At 47.0% G+C, this 25,215-nt stretch overlaps 2 protein-coding genes across 3 annotated transcripts in view; both read left to right on the forward strand.

The window, feature by feature from the left end:
* Positions 1-1,728: 1,728 nt before the first annotated feature.
* Tnfrsf17 (TNF receptor superfamily member 17) lies at positions 1,729-7,826 on the forward strand. Of its 2 annotated transcripts, XM_048433223.3 has the most exons (4): positions 1,729-1,887; positions 2,000-2,128; positions 2,981-3,127; positions 7,420-7,826. In XM_048433223.3, the coding sequence occupies exons 2-4, from the start codon at positions 2,014-2,016 to the stop codon at positions 7,695-7,697; spliced, it is 540 nt and encodes a 179-aa protein (XP_048289180.1). In that variant the 5' UTR covers positions 1,729-1,887; positions 2,000-2,013; the 3' UTR covers positions 7,698-7,826. The 2 variants fall into 2 exon arrangements, with proteins under 2 accessions (XP_048289180.1, XP_048289179.1); XM_048433222.3 differs by lacking the exon at positions 1,729-1,887 and having other exon boundaries at positions 1,894-2,128.
* A 2,716-nt stretch (positions 7,827-10,542) lies between these two features.
* Snx29 (sorting nexin 29) overlaps positions 10,543-25,215 on the forward strand; it is a 417,720-nt gene continuing 403,047 nt past the window's right edge. The window contains exon 1 of the mRNA XM_087910838.1: positions 10,543-10,635. Within this exon, the coding sequence (XP_087766964.1) occupies positions 10,629-10,635 (7 nt within the window). The 5' untranslated portion in view covers positions 10,543-10,628. The remainder of the gene's footprint in view (positions 10,636-25,215) is intronic.

Here is a 25,215-nt window from a genome sequence, read left to right on the forward strand (position 1 = left end):
AGACAAGGGTGGCCTTGAACTCACAGTGATCGGCTTGCCTGTCTCCTGGAGGCTGGGATTATAGGCATTTGCTACCATGCAATGTTGACACTTAAACTTTAAAAAAGGTTTATATATTTAATTTGTGTATGTGTCTGTTTATGCATGTGTGTGCTGGTGCCTGCACCTGTGTGTACGTCAGGACAGGTGTCAGCTGTCTTTTATTAGAACTCTTTCCCACTCCTTTGAGACAAGAACTCTCTTCTAGCTGAGGCCTGTGTTCTCTCAATCTGGCTGTAAAACTGCAGGTCCCAGATGGTGCTATAATCTACACTGGATATCCAACTTGCTATGTGGGTACTAGGATCCCAACTCCGCTTCTTAGGATGGCCCAGAAAGTGTTCTTATCCACCGAGGCATCTTTCCAGGCTTACTATATAAGATTCTGTTCACATGGTATTCATCCAGGCTGAAACAAGTAAGCCACAAAAACCCTTAAGTTTCCAGAATTGGTATGGATCCAATCATATATTTATTTAGGTTTTTTGAGACGGGGTTTCTCTGTTAGCCCTGGTTGTCCCGGAACTTACTCTGAAGACCAGGTTGGCTTCAAACTCACAGAGATTCTCCTGCCTCTGCCACCCAAATGCTGGGATTAAAGGTATGTGCCACCACCGCTCGGCCCAATCATGTATTTTTTAAAAATGCATTTATGTGTATGGGTGTTTTGTCCACATGTGTATCTGTGCACCATGAGTGTGCCTGGTGCCCATGGAGGCCAGGTGAGTACATTGGATTCCCTGAGACTTGAGTTACAGATGGCTGATTGTGAACCTCCACATAGGTGCTGGAAATCAAACCCAGGTCCTTTGGAAGACTAGCTAGTGCAACTGCTGAAACATTTCTTCAGCACCCAATCATGTAGTTTTATGATAAGGTTGCTACAGTGTAGTTCATGTTGGCCTTGGATTCACTACCTTCTACATCCCAGGTAGCTGTGACTATAGGCATGTGACTATAGACACCATGCCCAGCTTCAATTAAAATTTTATTTTTGAGACAGGATCTTGCTATGTACCCCAGGCTGGCTTTCCACTTGAGACCCTCTTGTCCTAGCCTCATAAATGGTGGTACTATTGGTATGTACCGCAATGACACTCAATCTTGAATCCTTAACCCTGACATGACAGGATCATATAGGACAAGACATATGTGCATAAGTCATCAATCTAAGGCCCTACACATTTTCTGGGGGATGGTAAAGGCTCATTTATTTCCATGGATATATATCTGGGTTGCTGTTTTACTTTGTTTTTGAGACAGGGTCTCTCTATGTAACCCTCGTAGATGAGACTGGTCTCAAACTCAGAGATTTGTCTACCTCTCCTCCAGAGTGTTGGGATTAAAGGCACGCATCACCACAACCGGCTAGGATGGCTTTTACTGACGTGACATAATGCCCCCAAACAATCTTTCAAGCCTCTTGCTTTAATCCCAGATGTCAAAGCATAACTGGTAGTCATATTTGACTGGCTCCTCCCTCCATCTTCCTTTCTGTCAGTCACTACCACCCTCCAGTTACAGGCTATAGTCTACCTTCCCTGTAGTCTCTAAGTGTGGAAGGACACAGCTCTCATTTCGTCTGTCTCCTATCACATGGTACAGCCCACAAATAGATGGTCCCTAAACGGCTACTGCCCTTTCTGCTTGATGCCCTAAGCTTGCTCACGTTGTGCAACTGTCACCTGGATGAGAGATTTCCTCTATAAATAGGCAGTCTCTGTTTCAGGTGCGGTTTGCTGTGATACACCACCCCACTGCTCCACCCAAGCTTCTTAGAGACAGAGGGCCAGAGAGGTGTTCAAATCCTTCGCCACAATACCCGCGGTCCTCATAAGAACCAACAAGGTTGGGGTCATTCCTTCCCCCTCAACGTCCCTGACCGCTGTTCACAGGGAATCCCGCATAAGAATTTGCTGGTCCTCCATGCTGTTCTGTCTGCTGTTTCTGTTTCTTTCAGTGATCAAGTCCCACATGGCTCAGCGGTGCTTCCACAGTGAATATTTTGACAGTCTGCTGCATGCTTGCAAACCTTGCCACCTTCGATGTTCCAACCCTCCTGTACCCTGTCAGCCTTACTGTAATCCAAGTAAGTGAGACTCTTCAATAGGTGCTTCTTGTTGGGAGGCATTCGTGATAGTGCCTGTTTATCTACCAGAGAATAAAAGCTATGGAGAGGGTGGGGAAACTTTTTTTTTTTCTCTGAATCAAAACCAGAAATCAAGCAATGATTTAAATGTCTCATGGAGCAAAGGAATTATTCAGAACCAAACTCAACTTTATCTGGCAGTTCATCAAACCTTAAGGAATGGTATTTAGAATTTAAAGTCAATGTTGGTGAAGTCAGGGATGGGCAATACCGGCTTCTAACTCAGTGGTTCTCAACTTTCCTAATGCTTCAATACTTTAATACAATTCCTCGTGGTGTGGTGACCCCAACCATAAGATTATTTTTGTGGCTACTTTATAACTGTAATTTTGCTAGTTATGAATCCTAATGTCAATATCTGATATGTTAGCTCTGTGAAAGTTATTCAACAACCCAAATGGTCTTGAATCACAGGCTGCAAACCACACAAATTTAAGATTAGCCTGTGAATTCCTCAGAAGCTTGGGTTAAAGTGAAATCCTGCCTCAAAGACAACAAAAGGAGCCATGCTGTAAGGAACTGGTAGAGTCCCTGGCTGGCACACACAGCGCTGGCCTCTGTTCCCAGCAGTGCATATGGTCACAGTGCTGTAGTTCTGTAATCCCAGCGCTTACGTAGGAGGTGGAGACTCATGAGTCAGAGGCCAGCCTGAGCTACACGAGATTTTGTCTCAATAAACACCCCCCCCAAGTAAGGTATTCATGAATATGCAATAGGGGAGTGTTGGAAAATTCATACTTGATGTGAATTTTACTCTGGCTTCCTATCTCTTTGACAAATCTTTTACCAAAGGCATGACCAGCTCGATGAAAGGGATACATATTGTTCTCTGGACCTTCCTGGGCTTGACCTTGACTGTTTCTCTGGCACTTTTCACACTCACATTCTTGCTGAGGAAGATGAACTCTGAAGCACTGAAGGACAAACTTCAAAACCCAGGTCAGTCTGATGGCGACTCTGAAGTCTATTTCTGTAGGGGTGGCTCTTCCAAGTTTCATTTCCTTTTCCTTTTTTAACGTTGGCCTTTTTTTTTCTTTTTTCTTTTTGGTTACAGCACTTTCAAATGTGTCAGTGGACAGTTTAAATTTTGAGCTGGGTGTGGTGGCAGATGCCTGTCATCTTAGCACCTGGGTAGTATAGGCAGGAGGATCAAGGGGTCAAAGTCATCTTCAGTTACATGACATGAGGTCAGCTTGGGCTACAAGAGACTATGTCTAAAAACAAAATATAAAAACAGCTGCCACTACCCTCCCAAACGAACAAACAACAGAGAAATCCTGGCATTGACAGTTACTTTGCCACTCTCCTTTTGATGCCCACCTCCCCCCAGTTCTCTTGGTAACTGCTCTGGAGGCTTCCTTGGAAAGTGTTTTTGACTGCAGCTAGCACATGGACGAGATACTCTGCTCTCACACACTGAGAGCCAGCACTCTCAGGCTAGTGGTAGTTGGCAAGATCCATGGTCATGCTTTTAATACAATTAAAAGCACTGTTTTCATGTGAACATTTTACTGCCTAAAATACTAGAAATGAATAACCAGTTGCTCCGGGTTTCACAGACCATCTCAAGGATAACGGTGTACCAATCTCAGAGAAGTAAATGCTCCACCCGAGAACCTCTCAGGCTGAACTGATTTTATAGCACTGTTCCCCATGCGATTCTCAAACACATAGAGGCCATTGTCCCGCATCTTTTTTTAATTAACTATTTTTTCTTTTGGTGTGTGTGGTGCATGCATGTGAGTGTGCACTTGCTCATGAGGTCGGAGCAGGGCATCAAGTGTCTTCCTCTATTCTTCACCTTGTTGCCACCAGACAGGCTCTCTGGCCAGGTGGTGGTGGCTTATGTCTTTAGTCCCAGCATTTGCGAGGCAGAAGCAGGCAAATCTCTGAGCTTGAGGCTAGCCTGGTCTACAAGAGCTGGTTCCAGGACAGGCACCAAAGCTAGAGAAACCCTGTCTCAATTTAAAAAAAAAAAAAGACAGGCTCTCTCAATGGACCGAATCATGTGGCTGTAGCTATGATATCATTTCTGCCATTAGGAGGTTGCAGGCATGTACTTGTTACCAGAGTAATAGAGATTTAAACTCAGGTCCCCTGACTTGCAAGTTCTTATACCACTAAGCCATCTTCTGAGCCCTTGTCCTGCTTCTTTATGCATTTGGTTTCCATGCACAAAGTGCAAAGCATCGACTCCAGCACTTTCCAGTGCAGGTGGAACGGTGGGTAATTTACTCTGTCCTCCATGTGGTCAGTAGGTGAGAGACTGAATTTTAATTGTTTTTAAAGTTATATGTATGTGTGTGTGTCTGAGAGTGGCTTTATGTATGTGAGTGTGTGTGTGTGTATACATACATACATACATACAAACACACATATAGATATATGTGTACACACACACACACACACACACACACACACGTCTATATGTATATATATCCAGACACTCCTCTGGATGTCAGAACAGGACATCAGATCCCCCTGTAGTAGGAGTTACAGGTGGTTGCTAGAGAAGGAATCCTGGCTCTTAACCACTATGATTTTTTTTTTTTTTTTTTTTTTGGACAGGGTTTTTCTGTGTAGCCCTGGTTGTCCTGGAACTAGATTTGTAGATCAGGTTGGCCTTGAGCCCAGGGATATGCCTGTTTCTGGGATTAAAGGCATGTGCCACCACTGCCCGTCAAAATTTTTAACATACAAACTGCACATATGTAAAGTACACGATACAATGTTCTGACTACAGACACATAGGGAAACAGTGAAACAGAGCCAGTCCTCCGCATCCTACGCTCTGCTGCTCGCAGCGCCAGTGTCACCTGGTGGTCATCTAGGCTGACGCATCTTCATCTGCTGGAGCTGCAGCTCTGGCCTTCCGAGCGTCTGCTTCTCTTTTCTCTACCTCCTTGTGTCTGCTAACCACCATCCTGCGGTTCTTTAGCAGCATCTTTAGGTCCACATGGAAGTGAGGTCAGGCAGCCCCCCCCCATGTTTAGTGTGTTTCTAGAGCAACTTAGAATGAGGTGCTTTATTATTTATTTTATTTTATCCATATGTATGTGTACCACATATGTGCATTATCCTCAGAAGCCAGAGTACCCTGGGACCAGAGTTACAGACAGTTTGAGTTACCAAGTGAGTGCTGGGAATCAAACCAACGTCCTCTGTAAGAGCAGCCATTTCTCCAGGCCCCTGGAAGAAAAAGTTGCACTGTGGAATGTTGGGAAGCGGAAGCTTAATCTTTTGTGAGAGTGCAGGCGCAGGCAACAGCACGTGTGGGGGTCCGAGGACAATTTCAGGAGTCATTTCGCATCCCATTTTGAGGCAGGGTCCCTCGCTTCTCATTCTCCAGGACGCGAGCTGGCCTTCAAGCTTCTGGAACGATTCTCCTGTCTCTCTCTTGTCTCTAACCTCACTAAAAATCTGGCATTACAGATGCTTGCTGCCACACCCCATTTTTCTTTTGAGATAGGGTTTCTCTGTGTAGCCCTGGCTGTTCTGGAACTGGCTTTGTAACCAGGCTGACCTTGATCTCACAGAGATCTGCCTGTCTCTGCCTCCCAAATGCTGGGATTAAAGGTGTGCACCACTGCCTGGCTGTCACACCCAGTGTTTTTTGTTTGTTTGTTTGTTTGTTTGTTTGTTTTCTGAGACAGGGTTTCTCTGTAGCTTTTGGAGCCTGTCCCGGAAATAGCTCTTGTAGACTAGGCTGGCCTTGAACTCACAAAGATCTGCCTGCCTTTGCCTCTCAAGTGCTGGGATTAAAGGCTGCACCACCACCACCTGGCTCACACCCCATTTTTTGATGTCGTTTGTGAGAATCTGAACTCAAGCTTATGCAAAAAAATCCTTTTTTTATTTGTTTTTCAAGGCAAGATTTTCCTGTGTAGCCCTGACTGTCCTGTCGGCTCTGTTGACCTGGCTGGTCTTGAACTCAGAGATTAGCCTGCCTCTGCCTCCCAGGTGCTGGGATTAAAGTCATGCACCACCAGCACCAGGCACAATAAGTGTTTTTGAAAACTCATTCTTCACAGATGTGCACTGGAGACAAACTGGGAATTACTATATGGGATCGAAGGAAATTCATTTTCAAATGAATTATCCTGGAGTGTGATCTTCAACTGTAACATCAGTTCCCTGGAGGCTGAAGCAAGCAGAAGGGTCACCAACAGTCTGAGGCCACAGGCTGGAGAGATGGCTCAGTGGCTAAAAGCACTTGCTGCTTTTACAGAGGATCACAGTTTGGTTTCCAGCACCCACATGGCAGCTCACAACCTTTTGTAACTTCAGTTCCCGGGAACTCAGCACTTCTGCGCCAGGCATATACATGGTACATATACCTACAGACAGCAAACACTCACATACATTACAGAACAAAACGAGTAGGAGGCCAGCCTGGGCTACAGTGAGTCCTAGGCTAACTTGGGCTACAGAACGAGATCTTGTCCCCACTCCCTCCACAAATTAATGTACTGGAAAATGCTCCATAAGATGTCATGTCAGAAAAACTAGGCCACAGTGCACACCTGAAGGCTGGAGAGTGCTCAGTGGATGGAGACACTTGCTGCCAAGCATGTTAGGTTGAGCTGGATCCACTCCCATAAGCAGCTGTAATGCTCACAGGTGCTCTGTGATGTGACTCCTCCCACCACAATAGATTAGCTAAAAAAATTCCTTGTACATTCTTTCCCCATCTTGTATTGGAGATTGAACTCAGGGCCTTTCTTGACTATGTTGGCTCCAAACTCTCCCTACCTCAGTTTCCTGAGTGGCTGGGATTACAGGTGTGTTACCTTTGCTTCTGTATTCTGAAATGTCACTCATAGGCTGACTCTGATGTGCTGTGACATATGCTAATTTCCTGTGTAAGACAAGGTCAAACCCTCAGAACTTGAAAGAGCCAAGTGGACAATAAGTTTATGGAGTGACCCTGTTTGTGGCTTTGCCAACAAGGACACCCACCACCTGTTTGGAGACAGCAGGGGTTGTCTTTGAATCCAGCCCTTTGTCTCTGTGTCCCTTCTGTTGTCTTTATAGAGTCCATATAAGCTCATGTGAAATCTGAGTTTTAAATGTGGTTAACATAAGACAAGGTGTAAGAACTCCATATACCCAAAACAGCCATCTGCCTCGGGGCCAAGCCTGGGCTGGGGTCTGGTGCCGCTCAGTGTTCGGCCATGCACGCTGTGACGGCACCACTGACCTTCGGTGAATGCCTGTGTCTGTACCATCAGGATCCGTTCTGCCGGACAAGGCCAACTCTGACCTGGTGAAGAGCAGGGCTGACGTAAGGATTCTTCCCCGAAGCCTGGAGTATACGGTGGAAGAATGCACCTGCGAGGACTGTGCTAAAAGCAACCCGAAGGTTGATTCTGACCACTTCCCACTTCCAGCCATGGAGGAGGGTGCAACCATTCTTGTCACCACGAAAACAAGTGACTATGGCAAGAATATGCCAACTGCTTCGGAAAGTATCACAGAGATGGAGAAACCAATTCATTCTAGAGAATAAAACTCTGTCTGGTATAAAGCCACTTTGAGAGCCTGTCAGAGACAGAGATGATGCTTTTCATGTCTTTAGGATGTTTATCAGCTGGGATATAGCCTATTGTCCTTTAATAAACTCTTTACATTAGATTCATTCCCCCATCTTAACATTGGGAGCTTAACTGTGGAAGGTTCCTTGGTTTTGATTAAAGTTTTGACTCTCTCTTAAAAAAAACAAAACAAAAAAAAAACCACTATAGGCCCTAGAGTATCATGTTTCTATGGAGTCACCCAAGACATGGTGTATTTCAAGGCCAACTGGGTTCTCCTGACGGCCAAAGGAAGCAAGGTTATCCCATGTTAATGGTAAACAGGAGAAGCCAGGCCATTTCAGTGTGTAGTGCACAGGTTCTCTAGGTCCCAGCTTACGGCAGCAGCAGACATTAGTATGCTTACACAAACCATGTGCTATTGCTAATTGTGACAAGCATGAACCTGTGACTGTTTTCGGCTCAAGTGCAGGTGTGTGTGTGTGATCACTTATGTAGGCTTAATGGTGCCAGATACTGCTTCAAGTCCTTTCACACAGACAAAATCCGACAGTTGCTGTCAGGGCTGAGGATGTCGCTTAGTGGTAGAATACCCTGTTACACCAGACACACACGCGCGCGCGCGCACACACACACACACACACACACACGAGGTAGGGGAGGAGGGAGGCACGGTCACAGGACGTCTGAGGTTTGGTGACATATAAAGGACTGTGATGTGTCTTTCTTTATAAGCTAGCCTTGAGCTCCTGGATTCTCCTGCTCCAGCCTCTGGCATGGAGTTACAGGTATGCATGACCAACACCACCCCCCCTCGGTCTGTGTGTCTGCTGTGGAGGCTGGAAAGCTCAATATGAAGAGGCCAGCATCTGCTGAGAGCTTTCTGGCTGTGCCCTTACAGATGGAAGAAGTTAGCTACAGCCATGTGAAATTTCACCAGGAGAAGGGGAAGCTCCAAGGCTTAGTCACCTCTTTTTTTCCATTGTATCACTGAGAATCAAATCTAGGGCCCCACACTTGCGCTTTCCCACCGAGCTATAGCCTCTAGCTAGCATAGAGAGCGACTCCACGTTACCCAGGCTGGATGACTGCAGCCTCAGGCTCATACCCAAGAGGAGGAAATTAGTGTTTCAAGTCCAGCTTTTTATTTTATCTCATTTTTTTTTTTGTTTTTTCGAAACAGGGTTTCTCTATGCAACAGCCCTACCTGTCCTGGAACTCCCTCTGTAGACCAGGCTGACTGCGAACTCACAGAAATTCCCCTGCCTCTGCCTCCCAAGTGCTGGGATCAAAGGCGTGCACCACCACCCTGAACTTCCTCGATGCTGTGAATGTAAAACTTGTGTTCTCACAGCACCCAGCCTTTCCTCGCTCACTGTCACCTACAGCGTCACCGGACATCTATCGCACCTCCCTAACCTGCTGCCATTCTCCCCAGCCCCATTACAATCCATTCTCATTCTAGAAAGTGACTTCTCTTTGAGACAAGTTCCCTCTAAGTACCCCAAGATGTAACTTGAGGCTCTTTGGTCTCCACCTGGTGAGTGCTGGGGTTAAAGTTGTGCAAGTGAAGTTTTCTTTAAGAACTTATTTATTTTCCTTTCACGTGCATTGGTGTTTTGCCTGCATGTATGTCTGTGTGAGGGTGTTGTCCCCTGGAACTGGGTTTACAACAGCTGTGAGCTGCCACATGGGTGCTGGGAATTGAACCCAGGTCCTCTGAAAGAGCAGCAGCCAGTGTTCTTAACCGCCGACCCACCTCCCCAGCCTGTGAAGTTTTCTTTTTTTATTGTTTTTATTGAGCTATACATTTTTCTCCAGTCCCCTCCCTTCCTCCCCTCTCCAGTTTTACTCTCCGGTGACCTCCACGCTCCCAATTTACTTAGGAGATCTTGCCGTGAAGTTTTCTTAAAGGCCAACTCTGATTGCATCACTGTGCTTAAAGGCTTGCCATGGCCTTCTATTCCCCCATTCAGCAACGGGCTGGCAATCTGAAAGCAAACGTTCCTGCCTACAAAAGGGCCCCCCATCTTAATAGATCCTCCTTCTTGACCCCCACTTCTCACTCACCCTGTGCTCCAACCAGCCGTTACTGGTAAGGAATTTGACCTGTTCCTTCCGGAATAGCTATCCTGAGCTTGACCTAAAAGAGAGACCTTCTGGGATTGCTTATCTTCTACGTTGGCCCATCACACAGTCTCTCTGACGCTGGAGATTGAACCTAGGGCCTTAACCACGCTACATCTGTTCCTGAGCTGTACGCACAGCCCTGATTTTACTTCTTATTTTGAGAATCTCGGTAAGTTGCCAGAATAGCTCTGAATTCACTTTTTGTTTTTGTTTGTACAGACAGCTGAAGCTCGGGCCTCGTGAAAGAAAGGAACGTGCTCTACCACGCTGTAGCTCAGCCCCCTTCTCAGCCTCTCGAATGATGGGATTAAAGCCTGTGCCACCAGGCTCTGCAGGCCCACTACTCTCCCCCTCTCCACAACTCTTTGAGATAGGGTCTCAGTCTCGAACTCACAATGTAGTTTAAGGATGACCTTGAACTCTGGGTCAGCCTTCTCCCGAGGGCTGGTTTGACAGACTTGCACCACTATTCCAGGCTCCCAGTATGACTATCCGCATCCTTGTCCCGACTTCAATTTAGACTGACGTCTTCTTCCTGGCTCGGGGATGGGGAGGCGTTTATCCCGTCAGCTCCCGGTCTCCTCCCCGCAACCCTCGGACCTCGACTCGTGAGGGTATTTTGGTTCCGGGTCGGGAGGCGGGCCCTCGGAGGGCCCTGCTTCCGGGGCGGGGCCAGCGGGCGGGGCGCGCGCTCACCCGGCCTGTGTGGAGCTCGGCGGCTGCAGACGCGGCGGCGGTGGCGGCGGCACGGCAGACAGCGCCCCGGGAGCGGCAACATGAGCGGTGAGTGGCGGTGCCGCCGCTGTCACCCGCCCGGTGGCGCCGCTGCAGCCGCACGCTCCGGGCCCTGTGTCCCCACACCCTGCGGACTCCCGCGGGGTTGTTCGTAGGCTCCGGAGCCCTGGCCCTGGGTCTTCTATACAGCACTCACTTTCCCGGGGCTGGCGCCCCTGTCCCTTCGCCCCTTCATTGACAGGCAACTCCAAGAGCAGAGCTTGCTCCTTAGTCCCTCCCAGGCTCTCCCAGCCCGCTGATTCCCCCTTGGCCGGCTTCCACACCCCGGACTCTCAGCTCTCTAGTGCGTGCCTCAGCCCCTCTTCTTCCGTCACCCTCCTGGGACCCAGCTCCAGTTACCGGCCCCTGGTTTTCAGTCATTCTCCGGTCCAATGACTACTCTTTCTCCAAAGGCAAAGAGCCTCTCTCGACCGTGGGTTTGCTGGCCTGAACCCCTGTCCACAGCAAACCAGAACAGCAGCTCCCGGTCTCCCGAGGGCGTGTTACGACCGCTTTGTCTTCCGTCCTTCTTATTCCCAGTACCTACGTCCCCAGAGCCGGCCCATTAGCCTCGCAGCTTCACTCTCCCGACTGTGCCTTTTGCATTTGGGCTGTTGGTTCATGCTCTAGCTCTCTCCATTTCTTCTCTAGCTCATCGTTTGAGGTCTCTGGTTGTGTCCTAAAGCCCTTCCCTTCTTGCCCAATGCTGAACCTGCATGGGACTGATGCCTTGCCCAAGCCAGTACCACGAACGGGGGAGGTGGAGCGGGTGGGAAGACTGGAAGTCAGAGGGAGATGGGTGTGGACGGCACGTGCCCAGTGATACCGAAGTTTAGTCCCTTGAGTCTGAGTCTGTCTCCATCCTTGCCTCCCTCTGAAAAGTCCTGCTGCAGTTTCGGTGCTAAGTCATTCCTGGGTGTTGTATGTAGAGATGGGAGTGACTCGGAAAGCCTCGTGTTGGCTGTTGACTCTTGTTGGACACAGGGATCTCTATCCCCGCAGTTTTTCTCATTGTGCAGTTGAATTTTAGAGCCCCCACTCCTCGTCCCTTCCTGGCCTTTCATTCAGATGTTTCAGGGGCGAGCGGGTGTTGGGGTAAAGGAGAGCATTTAGTTTTAGCTTTGAAGTTATTTGTGTGCGTTTGTAAAAGGATGTTGGTCCTTTTTGTTCCCCAAGAGCAAGGTTTATGATAAGAACTAGTGGTCTTATTGCGGGCTGCTGGAGGGGTTTTTCTGGTGGAGGAACTTTACTTGATCTGCCAAAGCAAATCATTGGGTCTAATTAAGGTCTCAGGTCCTTGAACGTTAATGATACACCGCAAAGAAGTGAGCTGGCACCCACCAAGAGGGGATGGAGCCCAACATATTGGGTTCAAATCCTGGCTCTGACACATAAAGCTGTATAATTTTAATTAATTTAGTATGTGTATGCACGTGTGTGGGTGTGCAGGTGTGTTTGCCTGTGCACATGTGTAGAAGGGCCAGACATCGACTTTGGATGTCTTTCTCTATTGCTTACTTCCTGTTTGTTGATTGGTCCCAGAGCTCACCATTCCAGCTAGACTGGCCCTAAAGTCTCGGCAATTCTCCTGTCTCTCTGCCCCAGTCCACCAGTGCTGAACTTTGAAGCACGCTCTACATGCCAGGCTTTACCCATGGGGCTGGGAATCCTGACTCAGGCCCCCATGCTTTCCTGACTGAGCCGTCTTTCCAGCTAGTGTATGTTAGAAAAACTAACTTGAAATTCTCAGCAAAATGAGGGTACATGATAGCATCTGCCTCCTAGACTGGAGGTTGCTCAGCTACACTGGCTGGTGGTAAGTCTCCTAACAGGGCTCCACCATTAGTGTTTCCATAAAGGTGGAGTGGGGATTGTGGACAGGTCTGCTCCCTGGCCCGTCTATGACAACAGTGGGAACCAGGAACTCTGAAATTCTTTGAGATGCTGAGGGTGAGCCCAGAGCCTTGTACGTGCTGAGCCCGGGTCCTCTCACTGAAGTTGCCTTAGTCCTCACCTTTTCCTTTCCATGTGACCAGAGGGCCTGCCCTGCCTCAGATTTCTGCCGTAGAAATTCTTGTGCTTTCATTGGAGGAGGGACTGAGATTGAGAAACCAAAGGAAATTGATCAGTTTATCTTTCAAGGAGACACTTAGTGTCAAACTCTGACTCTAGTGTTTGCAGCGGACTGATAGAGTCTGGCCCTGGGCCCCAGGTGGTGGAAGGAGAGACCTGACTCCTGCAGGTTGTCCTCCGACCTCCACAGAAACATTGTGGCATACTTGTGCACACACTAAATAAATAAATAAAAATGTAATAGGAATTCAAGAAAAGTTTCAGGAAGTTAAAAAAATCGTTAAGTCTAAAGCTGAATAAATCACATGCAAAAGGAGACTGCAACAGGAGCCTCCTCACCTCCTGAGAGCCGGGTTGTTCTACTGCATGTTTCCTAGAGATCCTTTGCTTTTGTTGTTTGTAACTAAGTGCAATGTCGAGGGTCCTTTGGGGGCAGGAGGGAGAGTCTGAAGGTCAAACTCAGGCCCCAATCTGCTAACCATGTGCTCCATACTGGGTCCAAGATCGGGGTAGTTTTGTTTCTAAAAGATTGTGGTTGAAAGTGGCCCTGCCCATGCTGTGGGATTGATGATTGATGCATGTTGAATTTTTAAGTGCAGGAGGAATTTCCTCCTCTTTTCAAGGAGAATTTTCATGCCAGGTGTGTGGTAGTGGCTCATGTCTGTAATTGTAGCCCTCCCAACACTCAGGAGGCAGAGGCAGGAGCATTACTACAAGCTTTAAACCAACCAGGTCTATAGATCAAGTTCTAGGTTAGCCTGTGATACATGGTGTAATGAAAAAGAAAAACAAAGGATATTAAGACATTGCAATGTGTAATCATATATGAGCTCTGCTGTCACCCTGCTTTGGTAGTTGTTCCTGGTGACCAGTTCATCTGTATCCCTGACTACTTATCCCCCTCCTAAGTGCCATACCATTTCATCTGCAGATACTTTATATGTATGTATTCTCATATCACGTTAAAAAGGAATTCATTTTGTGATCCTATAAAAAACCAGTGATACCTCAATAGCACCAGCTGTCTAATGTTCAAATGTATAATTAATTGTTTTATGTTGTAATTTTAAACCCAGATCTAGGGGTGGCTTGTCTTTTAAATAATTTAGATCTCTTTGGAAAAGAATTTTTTCTTTTTTTTGTTCTTTTGGCTTTTTTCAGACAGGGTTTCTCTGTGCAGTAGCTCTGGCTGTCACTTTGTACTCATTTAGTACTCATTTTGTAAACCAGGCTGGTCTTGAACTCACAGAGATCCACCTACCTCTGTCTCCCAAGGGCTGGGATTAAAGGTGTGTGCCACCAGCACCGCTTGGTGTAAAAGAGATTTTAAAAGTTTATTTTAGTACTGTGACAGAATTGTACAAATCTCACTGCGATCAATATTAGAAAGTTTTCTTTGCTCCAAAAAGAAATCCTGAGTCATTAGCAATCACTCCTCACAGTTTCAGACAGTTACTCTATTTCCTGTCTCCTGATTTTGTTTTTATTATTTTCTTTGAGACAGTGTCTTATGTAGTGCAGGCAGATGTTGAACTTCCTATGTAGCCCAGGATAGCCTTTAACATTGATTCCCCTTGCCTCTACTTCCCAAGCATGGGGATACACAACTGTCACTCTGGATTTTCCCACTGTTTGTATTTCATACAAATAAAACCATAAAACTTTAGTTTTGTTAACTGACTATAATGTTTTCAAGGTTTTTCCCTGGAGCAGCCTAATCTGTAGATTGTTTCTTCTTGTGTCCAGGTGGTGCTCTGTTGTGGGCATTGCTCACCTGCTGTCTGCTCACCAGGGGTGGGCTTCAGGTTGTTTGCACTTGGCTCTTAGAAGGATGCGGCTATGGAAGCTCACGTAACAATTTTGTGTGTGGGACCAGTTTCATTCCTTTAGCTTAAGGTAGAAGAGTAGTCCTGTTGGGTTGTGTGGGGCCGTCTGAGGAAGCCGATCTGTCTTCTGCTCACAGGCACCATGAAGGGTCCGGTTTCTCAAGTCCCACAAGTCTTTGATAACCTCATTCTAGTGGTGTGAAGCGACAGTTCCTGCAGCTTTGGTGTGCGTTTTCCTAGTGATTAGTCATCCTGAACATGGCCTCTTGTGCCCGTTGCCAGTTGTACATCTCTGGAGAAATGTTTGTTTATATCACATCCATGGAATTTTTTTCATTTTAATATTTTATGTGTATGGGTATTTTGCCTGCATGTATATATGTGCACTGCATGTATGGCTGGTGACCCAGAGATCCAAAGTGGATGTCTGATTTCTTGGGGCTAGAGTTACAACCAGTTGTGTGCTGCCGTGTGGATATTGGGGATTGAACCCAGGTCCTCTGGAAGACCTCTGAGTTTTCATGCCAGCCTCAGTCTGTCTAGTTTTCAATTGAGCTATTTGTTTTTTTTTAATACTGAGCAGCCAGAATCCTATGTAATTTCCAGGTACAATTCTCTTATCGGTATGCTCACAAAAGTTCTCTCCTTTTCTGTGAATTGTCTTCTGACTGACTTTTTTATATTGAGATAGGATCTTACATTGCTCAGGCTGGCTTTGACCTCACTGTAGCTGAAACAGGCCCGGAACTCCTGATTCTCCTGTCTCTACTTCTTACGTGACATATGATTACAGGTGTGAGCCTGCAATTATTTATTTGCCTGTGTATTTTCTTTCTTTCTTTCTTTTTTTTTTTCCCCCGGAGACAGGATTTCTCTGTAGCTTTGGAGCCTGTCCTGGAACTAGCTCTTGTAGACCAGGCTGGCCTTGAACTCACAAAGATCTGCCTGCCTCTGCCTCCCCAGTGCTGGGATTTAAGGCATGTGCCACCATGCCCCGCTTTCCTATTTATTTTTTAGGTCAACCTTTGAGGTAGTATGGAGGTCAGAGGTCAACCTCTGTCTTTCTCAGTCAACCCCCCCCCTCACCCCCCCCCCCCCCCCCCCCCCGTTTTTGTTTGTTTTTCGATACAGGGTTTCTCTGTGTAGCCCTGACTGTCATAGAACTCACTCTGTAGACCAGGCTAGCCTTTTACTCAGAGATCCTCCTGCCTTTGCTTCCCGAGCGCCACCACTGCCAATTTCTCCCTTGGTTTTTGAGACCAGATCTAAACATTAAACTAAACATTCTGCTCTCCCATTAAGCTGAACTGACCATCAAGCCCCAGAAATCTGTCTGTCTGCACCTTCAACGCTAGGTTACAATTTTTTGTTATTTATTTATTTGAGACAGAGTCTGGCTGGCCTGAAACTCACAGTGATCTGTCACGCCAGCACTGGGACTAAAGGCAGGTACCACCGTGTGTGGTTGGGTTTATTTATTTATTTCAAAATTGTAAGTTCTTGGGCTGGAGAGATGGCTCAGAGGTTAAGAGCGCTGACTGCTCTTCCAAAGGTCCTGAGTTCAATTCCCAGCAACCACATGGTGGCTCACAGCCATCTGTAATGAGATCTGGTGCCCTCTTCAGGCCAACAAACATACACAAACAGGACACTGTATACATATTAATAAATTCTTTTTTAAATTGTAAGTTCTTGGGGTCAAATTCAACTTCTCATGCTTACACAACAACCACTTTCCTGACTAAGCCACGTCCCCAGACTTCACAGTGACTTAAGAAAAGTGTGTGTGTGTGTGTGTGTGTGTGTGTGTAGGTGTCATGGTGTGCGTGTGGAGTCGGTTTTCTCTGCTCACTTCACCTGGGTTCTAGAGATTAGTTTTAGATCTCCAGACTTGCCTAGCAAGCACCTTCACTCTCTGAGCCATTTTGTCTGCCCCAAAGTGTCATTTTTGAAGACAGTGTTTTGCTGTGTAACCTAGGCTGACCTTAAAGTCCAGATATTCCTACCGTGAGATCCTTTTGCCTCAGCCTCTCCGGGGATACATGCTTAGAGTTCCCTCCCCTAAGCTGTCTGCTTTTAAGGTGACTTAACATGTTTTCCAGTTTCTTGTATATCCTATAAATTAGCCATTAAGCTCTGCTCTAGTCTTAAGTTTAAAATGTTCGAGTAGAGGCAGGGATAAGATGGGTTTAAGGCTGAGAACATACGTGCAAATATCTGGGGAAGTGTAATGGGCCTGGGTAATGCATGCAATTAGATAAACATATCCCCAGAAAATATGTTGAAACATATTTTCAACAGGTATGAAAATACCTGTTGGTGGGGAATGTGTTAACACCATGTGTTATGGCCTCCATGACAGAACAAACCTCAGAGATGTTAAGAAGGAAAGCATAGACTTATACACAAGTCACTGTGTATACATTAATTGAAACTCCTGTTCTGCTAGGACAGGATGGAGCTGAAGATACTGTGGCTCAGTTGGTGGAGTGCCTGCCTAGCATGCATGAGACCCTGAGTTCCATCTTCAGTTCCAAGTAACTGGACATGGTGCTGCACACCTGCAATCCCAGCACTCAGGAGGTGGAGGCAGGAGGATCAGGAGTTCAAGGGCATCCTTGGCCACACAGAGAGTTCCAAGACAACCTGGGTTACATGAGATTTTGTCTCAAAAAGAAAAAACAAAACAAAGCATGCAGTGTATAGAGTTATATGTAAAATATATGCCTCAATGCAAATAACATATACACCCCACATAGCTATTGTGGATTTACATTTGCCTGTAGAAGTAAACAAGTATCTTTGCCAGGAGGAAAGATACCTAAATGGTAGACCTGTGTGGGCCCCTCTTAGGGAGGGAGTGGTCAAATGCTTTCCTGGAGAACTCAGCAGTGGGAACAGTCTACTGCCGGCCTCTAGGAGCTGAGGAATTCTGGTTTCTAGGTAGCATGTTTGCTCTTACCGGGGAAAGAGAGGTTATTACTAGTCTCAAGCACTGCCCTTTGTCCAACTATAAGTGGAAGTCCTGGTGCTCTTGTCTATCAGAAGCTATCATCTCAGGAACCCTCACGTTAGAAAAATGCTGGGATCCTTGTTTCAAGGTAGGGGAATCCAGGGTCTGAGAAATCACCGAGTCTGACTGCCCCTTCCTTCCTCAAATATATGTATATCTTGGCAGTTTCTTATTTTTCTGGAAAATTGAAGGTCGCAGTTTTCTCCTTGGCTGTTGACTGGGCCCTATCCAGGAGTGACTTGCTCTTGGAATAAAGAATCTGCTGAAACAGTGACTGGAAAAAGAATGTGGTTTTCATTCAAAGGCTATTAATATCTTTCTTCTTCATGATGTCATAGGGCTGGTGTATTATGATAGAATGCTCATGTTCCAGTGTCAGAAGGGCTGTAACATCTTTGCCATCGGTGGCCCAGACTAGTGCCTCTGACCACTGCTGCTGCTGTATGCCTAGGTTCTGACTGCCTAACGAGAGTCAAGTTCTTAGCACTCTGGACCTTTGGAGCTAAAGCTGTGTGTGGTGGTGCACACTTTTAATCCCAGCAGTTGGGAGGCAGAGGCAGAAGGAGCTCTGTGAGTTGAGGACAGCCTGGTCTATGTAGCAAGTTTCAGGCCAGCTAGGGCTATATAGTGAGACTGTTTTCAAGGGATGGGGGGAGATGCCGTAGAGAGGGTGGTTAGGTGAAAATGTCTAAAGGACCCTGGAATGAAGACAATGAAAGAAAACTGAAGGACTGTGCTGTGGCTCATTTTATCATTACAATAGAATTGTAATTTTGCTTTCATGTCTAATATTTCCAGATCGAACCTTGCTCCAGAGACGGCACATTGGTCACTGTTATGGACTGCACGATCCAGCAGCAGTCCATCATTCTGTGTGTGGCAAAGTTGAGACTTAGCTAGATCTTCCTTTCTCCTGCCCCCTTCTTTCTTTTCTCCTTGTTTTGTGCTGCACATCGTGGTGTGCAGGGTAGATGGCCCTCCCTTTTTGCCTTCTGACTCTGCGGTGGTTTCCCAGAGGTGGCACCGACTGCGTTTGTGCCCAAGCAGTTGAACCAGAGTGAAGTGCTATGAGTGAGGTGGCAGTGCTGGCAGGACGTTCAGCACCCACTCTTGGAACAGCGGTGTAGCCTGTCCCTTTTCGCTCAGCAAAGGCTGTCTAGCTTGGTGTCTGTTGCAGTAGGGTCAGCTTAGGGAAATGGGTTTTGCTGGATTGCTGAGCAGCACACTGGCCTGGAATGTGGCAGAAGTTGCTTTAAGCTGAAGTCTGTAATGTGGGACTCTGTAGAGTGTGTACTGGAAATGCTTAGGGACGTTGATCTGGCTTCGTGCTCAGTTGCATAGAGGTGCTTAGGGAGTCTGCAGGACTGTGTCTGTATAGCTCTCCTTCACAGAGGCACCCTGGCGTCAAGAGTACTCTTGGGAAACTTACCTATCCCCATCCCATTCGTTTTTCTTTTCTTTTTATGGATTTATTTTACCTTTTAAGATTTATTTTATGTTATGTGTATGGATTTTTTTGTGCATATATGTCTGTGTATCACATGTATGCCCAGTGCCTGCAGAGGCCAGAAGAGGGTGTCAGATCACCTAGAACTGGAGTTACAGATAGTTGTGAGCTGCCCTGTGGGTGCTGGGAATCAAACCCAAGTCCTCTGGAAGAGTAGCCATCTCTCCAACCCATTTATCTATCTCTTTTGAAACAGTCTGAAGTGACTTCGGTTGGTCTTAAACTTGTTATGAAGCTGAAGATTACCCTTGAACTCCTGATCCTCCTGCCTCTAATTTCCAGTGGTGGGATCCCAGGTGTGCACCTACAGTGTGGGATCCCAGGTGTGCACCTATAGTGCGGGATCCCAGGTGTGCACCTATAGTGCGGGATCCCAGGTGTGCACCTACAGTGGTATACACACGTATGGTTTAGACGTTTCTGGGTTTTATGTGTGGTAGGCAAGCCCTGTGCCAACTGAGATACATCCCCAAATGTTCCATCCCATTTTCTTGGCCTGTGTTTGTTTAGCTGACATTCCACTCTTTTCTCCCATGTTTTTTAAGCAAAAGCCCAGCTGGGTGATATATGACCAGCACTTGGGAGACAGAGGCAGGAGGATCTCTGTAAGTTCGAGGCCAGCCTGGTCTACAGGACAACTAGGACTATACAGTGAAACTCTTGTCTCTGAAAAACCAAAAAAAAAAAAAAGAAAAAAGAAAAAGAAAGTGCCACAGTGACTGTGGTGGTTTGAATAAGAATAAGAATGGCTCCCAGAGCCCCCTAGGCTCACACATTTGAATGCTTAGTCACCAGGGAATTTGAAAGGAGTAGAAGGATTAGGAGATAAGGCCTTGTTGCTCACTAACAGAAGTTAGTGAACTTTGAGGCTCCAAAACCCCATTTTAGCCTTAGTGTCTCTCTCTCTCTCTCTCTCTCTCTCTCTCTCTCTCTCTCTCTCTCTCTCTCTCTCTCTCCCTGCAGGATGTAGCTCTTAGCTATTTCTCCAGCACCATGTCTGCCTGGTGCCACATTTCCTGCCATGATGATCATGGACTCACCCTCTGAACTGCAAGCCAGCCCCCAATTAAATGCTCCTTTTATAAGAGTTGCCTTGGTCATGGTGTCTCTTCACAGCAACAGAACAGCGACTGAGATAGAGGTTGGTACCAGGGACTGGGCTATTGCTGTGACAGGCCAGATCATGCTGCTTGTTGGTAGAATGTGGACTTTGGACTAGAAAAGAATTAGAAAGCTTTAAACGGGCCTTATTGGGCCATGGTAGTAGGAACATGGACTACAGTACTGAGGGTGGTTTGGACTGTGGGCCCAGCTCAAGGGGTTTCAGGGGGCACAAATATTAGTAACTGGCCTAGAGACATTGTTGTGGTATTTTGGCAAAGAATGTGTTTGCATTTCCCCCTTGTTCTAATCTGTCTGAGGCTAAGTTGAAGAGTTTTGAATTAATGGTGTTGGCAGAGGAGACTTTAAGGCAGCCAAGCATTAGAAACCACTCTTAAGCAGATCTCTAACGAGAGGAGCAAGCTGGACAAAGAGAAGTACAAAGCTTTTTGTACAATTTGAGGAGAAAAAGAAATTCCAGGAAGTGTAATGGAGCTAAGTCCAGTGCTCAAGGAGATAAAAATTTAAAGAAAAGCCTGCCACTAAATGCACTAAAGGGAGTGGTGACCTCAGGGCAAGACCCAAACAGGCGTAGCCTTAGATTATAGTCTTTCAATTGTGGCACCTTTGACTTTTGGGACCGGACTGGATAAATGTTGGTGGAGGGGATTGCCCAGAGCATTTCAGGCTCTTCAGCAGCATTCCTGGCCTCTACCTACTGCAGATGTGTGTGTGTGTGTGACAGGGTCTTTCTATGTAATTCTGACTGGGTTGGGACTCACTGTGTAGCTCAGGCTGACCTCAAATTCATGGCGGTCCTCCTGTGATAGTTTACTGAGTGCTATAATTTTTAAATGTTCAACACCAAGCCCAGTTTCTCCAACCCATGATAGAAAAAAACAGACAAAAAAAATCCCACAAAAATAAGAAACAGCAAGAGCCAAGTATTGTGGCACCTTTCATTCCAGCACCTGGGAAGCAGAGGCAAGACAGATCCTGATCCCTATGAGTTTGAGGCCAGCCTGATCTACACAGTGAGTTCCAGAATAGCCAGTGCTACATAGATAGACCCTGTCTCAAAAAGCAAACAAAAGCAAAACCAAAACAACAACCAAAAACTCAACCAAAAAGTCTCCAGGGTGCTAGAAATGTCTTTCATTTTAGCGTGCTGGTTCCAGAGGTCGCTCAGGGACTGATTCTCAGCATCTTCAGCCTGCTTTCCTAGCATGCCACAGACATAAGTGAGGACCAGACAGTCAAGATCATCTGCCGCCCAGCCAGTTCCTGGATGGTTTGGGTTGGATTTTTTTTTTTTTTCATCTCCAGGAAAAAAGTCTCCATCCCCTGCTGGCTACTCCTAGGAGGTGAAGCCACCAGGCTGAGAGTGTTATTTACCCCCACTCCTGGGTAAGACCTCTCAGTGGTTCCTTGAATTCTCATACCTGGGTAGTATGTGCTTTCCCGTGAGGACCCTGGCCCCCAACAGGTGCTCCCCAGTGTCCGGGGTGGAGCTCACTGCTCCATCCATTGGGGGCGATCCTCCAATTGTTCCTTTGGATTGATCTTTTTTTTTCCTAGTATCTATCTGTGGCAGTTCTTCCATATATATATATATATATATATATATATGTATATATACACACATATATATGTGTATATATACATATATATTTATATATATATTTGATACAGGGTTTCTCTTTGTTGCTTTGGAGCCTGTCCTGGAACTCGCTCTATAGATCAAGCTGACCTTGAGCTCACAGAGTTCCTCCTGACTCTGCCTCCTGAGTGCTGGGATTAAAGGCGTGTGCCACCACTGCCTGGCCCCATAAAATATTTTTGTCAATATGACACAGAGTTAGCCTTCATTTTAAATTGAGCAGTCTAGTGCCATTTATAATGTATGACCATCACCTCTGTCCTGCTCTAAAACAGTCTTATCACTCAAGAGCAGTCCACCCCCCAACCCTTGCCCCCCTGTCTCTGCGTTTGAATTTTTCTGTCTGTTCTTTTGAGGAGGAACAGTTTGAGAAGGATAGTGCAAGCTCTCGCTTTTTCATTCCTTCCACCAAGATGGCAATGTGACCTGATAATGTTTGAACTCATCTTGGAGACTCAGGCAGAAGTTTGTGATAAAATTTATATGGGGCCTTTTGGAATCTAAACACTAAATTAAAATTATCTCTTAAGGACAGGGACAAGGAAAGGCCACAGGGTGCCATTTGAGCTGGGTTGTGGCATATCACGTGAACATGTGACCTCTTGTGTGGGGCACTGGGGAACATTCTCTGGGGTGCTGGGGATGGAACCCAGGGCCTTTCCTGCACCAGACATGTCTATTACTGTGCTTAGTCCCTTCATTTTGAGACCTTAATTTTGATGGTGATCTAAGAAGAAATAAGGAAGCTTGTTTGGCTCATTAGCAGCTGGTGTTAGCTGACGCTGTCCCTGGAGATAGCAGGAAGACTAGGGTTCACCTCTGGAGTGTAACGAGACATTGCTGTTATTGCAGGTGTTTTGTGGACTGGTGTGGTGCCAGTGTCAATGTCTTCTCCCCCTGCCTTAGTTCTGTCTCTTGAGTTGAACCCTTTCTCCTTCTTGGTCAAGGATTGTGTAGATTGGTCACTTATTGACCTAGCACACAGTTGGGGCTCAGGAGGTAGTGTTGACTTGACACTCTTCCTGTGGAGTTTCAGTGCTGGAAGCTGGAGGGCTTCCGGGCTCTGATGCATGCATGCGTGTGTGCTGCATTCTCTGGTTTGTCACTGGAGAGCGTGAGAGAGCACGTTATGTTTCTGCGTGCCAGTTTGTGCAGGGTTCTTTCTGCATACTGCAGGGCTAGTGGCACACAAACTGTCACACAACAACCAGTATCCAGAGAGGGGAAGTGACTGCCTTGTCACATGGCCAGCAAGTGACCTGGCTAGGATGAGGACTTACATCTTGTGACTTCCTGATGCCTGTTCCTGCCTTCATAGCCAGGGGCTCCCTCTGTACTTCCTGCTACTGATACATGGAGCCACCAGTTTTGGACACTCTCTTCCCAAGTCTGTGCAGGAATCAGATGACCGCAGGTACCCTGCTGAGGCTGATAGTCTCACTGGGATTCATGACGGTGGAGATCACTGCCAAGTAGAACTTCTAGGCTGAGAGCCTCTAGGGTGTGTTTCGCAGGGCACATAACGACCTGAGTTCAAATACCTAGTACCCATGTGAAAATGCCAGATGCAGTGGAGTATGCTCATAATCTAAGACTAGGAAGCAGAGGTAGGTGGATCCCTGGTGCTCCCTGGATTACCAGCCTAACCTGAGACCCTGCTCAAAAGGAAAACACAAACCAATAAACAAGCCCAAATAGATAGCTCTTGAGGAATGAAACCTGAGGTTAAACTCTTGTGTCAGGCTGGGTGGTGGTGGCACATGCCTTTAATTCCAGCACTCGGGAGGCAGAGGCAGGCGGATCTCTGTGAGTTCGAGGCCAGCCTGGGCTACAAGAGCTAGTTCCAGGACAGACTCTAAAGCTACAGAGAAACCCTGTCTCGAAAAACCAAAAAAAAAAAAACCAAAAAACAAAAAAAACCCCACCTCTTGTGTCGGGATGCATATGCACACAAACATACACACATCCCCTGTGGTGCACACAGATGCTCCCACTCCTCACAGATTAGTAGTTGTGGCTGGGCACATAGCTGACTAGTAGAATGCCTGTCCAGACAGGGTTTCTCTGCACTTCCAGGGTGAAACTGTCACTTCTAGTTGTCAGTGTCCAGTGTGAGTTGTTGAGTCTGTTACTAGGAAAAAGGAAGAAAGAAAGCTGTACTTTCCATTTTGGTGTTAGAGGGAAGAGCAGAAACTAACCCTTCTGCTAAGTGAAGAGAAGGCTATGGAGAGGCACGGGGTGAAGGATGTGTGAGGGTCTGGTGATAATCCTGTGTAGGGCTGCCTGTCAAAGCCTCTTTCAGCAAAAGTAATTGTTTTCTTAAGTGTCTTCGCTTTATCTCCCGGCTTGGAGGAAGACAGGTATCATGATGTGATTCCAACACAGACTTCAGGGGGCTAATGTTTTCCATCAAACTCACACTTGCACCAGTTAGTGTCCAGGTTAAAGAAGAATCTTAGCCTAGTAGACTGGTTTGAAGCACCCTTCATGACCAACTAGATGCTCTCCTGCCCTGTCTGATGATCCTGCCCACCCAACCCCAGAAGACTTGTAGTCCTGTCTGATGGTCCTTCCTGCTCCTGCCCCCTAGTCCCGTCTTATGGTCCTTCCTGCTCCTGCCCCCTAGTCCTGTCTGATGGTCCTTCCTGCTCCTGCCCCCTAGTCCTGTCTGATGGTCCTTCTTGTCCCTGCCCCCTAGTCCCGTCTGATGGTCCTTCCTGCTCCTGCCCCCTAGTCCTGTCTGATGGTCCTTCCTGCTCCTGCCCCCTAGTCCTGTCTGATGGTCCTTCCTGCTCCTGCCCCCTAGTCCTGTCTGATGGTCCTTCTTCCTGCTCCTGCCCCCTAGTCCTACCTGATGGTTCTTCCTGTCCCTGCCCCCAAGTCCTGTCTGATGGTCCTTATGCCTACCCCTACCCCTCTCATCCTGGAACACAGAAGCTGAGCTTGTCTTGCCTCAACCTCTCCCCTAGCTGTTTGCTTTGCATGGAATGGGCCCTTCCTTCTGTGGCTGCTGCTCTTCTTTATGAAGAGTTCAGCTCCCATGTCACTTGTGCAGAGAGCCCACACCATGCTGGCGGTAGTCCTCGCTTCTTGCTGCATTGTTGTGGTTTTCTTCCTGTCTCCATCACTGTTTATTACCCATGTGCTTACGCACCGTCTTCTTTTCCTAATACATTTGGCTCCATGAGAAAATGACTTTATACCTTTCACTCCTGTGTCTCCAACACTCGTCCTGGTGTGGCCCAGGGTTGAGGCCACGGAGTAGTTCTGTTCCTGTTGTTCAAAGTGACTGCTCTGTGACTGGGGCATTGCTATCCACAGCTTAATTCTGTAGATTGGTGCCACCCAACCTCTTATTGGGCATCTATGCCACCTGTGGTGGTCTACCTGGTGCTGAAGGCCCCTTCCC

Source organism: Myodes glareolus, chromosome 9, assembly GCF_982192425.1.
Source record: "Myodes glareolus chromosome 9, mMyoGla1.1, whole genome shotgun sequence".
In the NCBI taxonomy this organism is placed as follows: domain Eukaryota; kingdom Metazoa; phylum Chordata; class Mammalia; order Rodentia; family Cricetidae; genus Myodes; species Myodes glareolus.

What these genes read in the sequence shown, in the direction of transcription:
- Tnfrsf17 (XM_048433222.3), top strand. Translation starts at nt 1,966, where the DNA reads ATGCTGTTCTGTCTGCTGTTTCTGTTTCTTTCAGTGATCAAGTCCCAC. An exon ending in TCAGCCTTACTGTAATCCAA is followed by an intron (nt 2,129 to 2,980) that starts GTAAGTGAGACT and finishes CTTTTACCAAAG; the next exon opens with GCATGACCAGCTCGATGAAA. An exon ending in GGACAAACTTCAAAACCCAG is followed by an intron (nt 3,128 to 7,419) that starts GTCAGTCTGATG and finishes CTGTACCATCAG; the next exon opens with GATCCGTTCTGCCGGACAAG.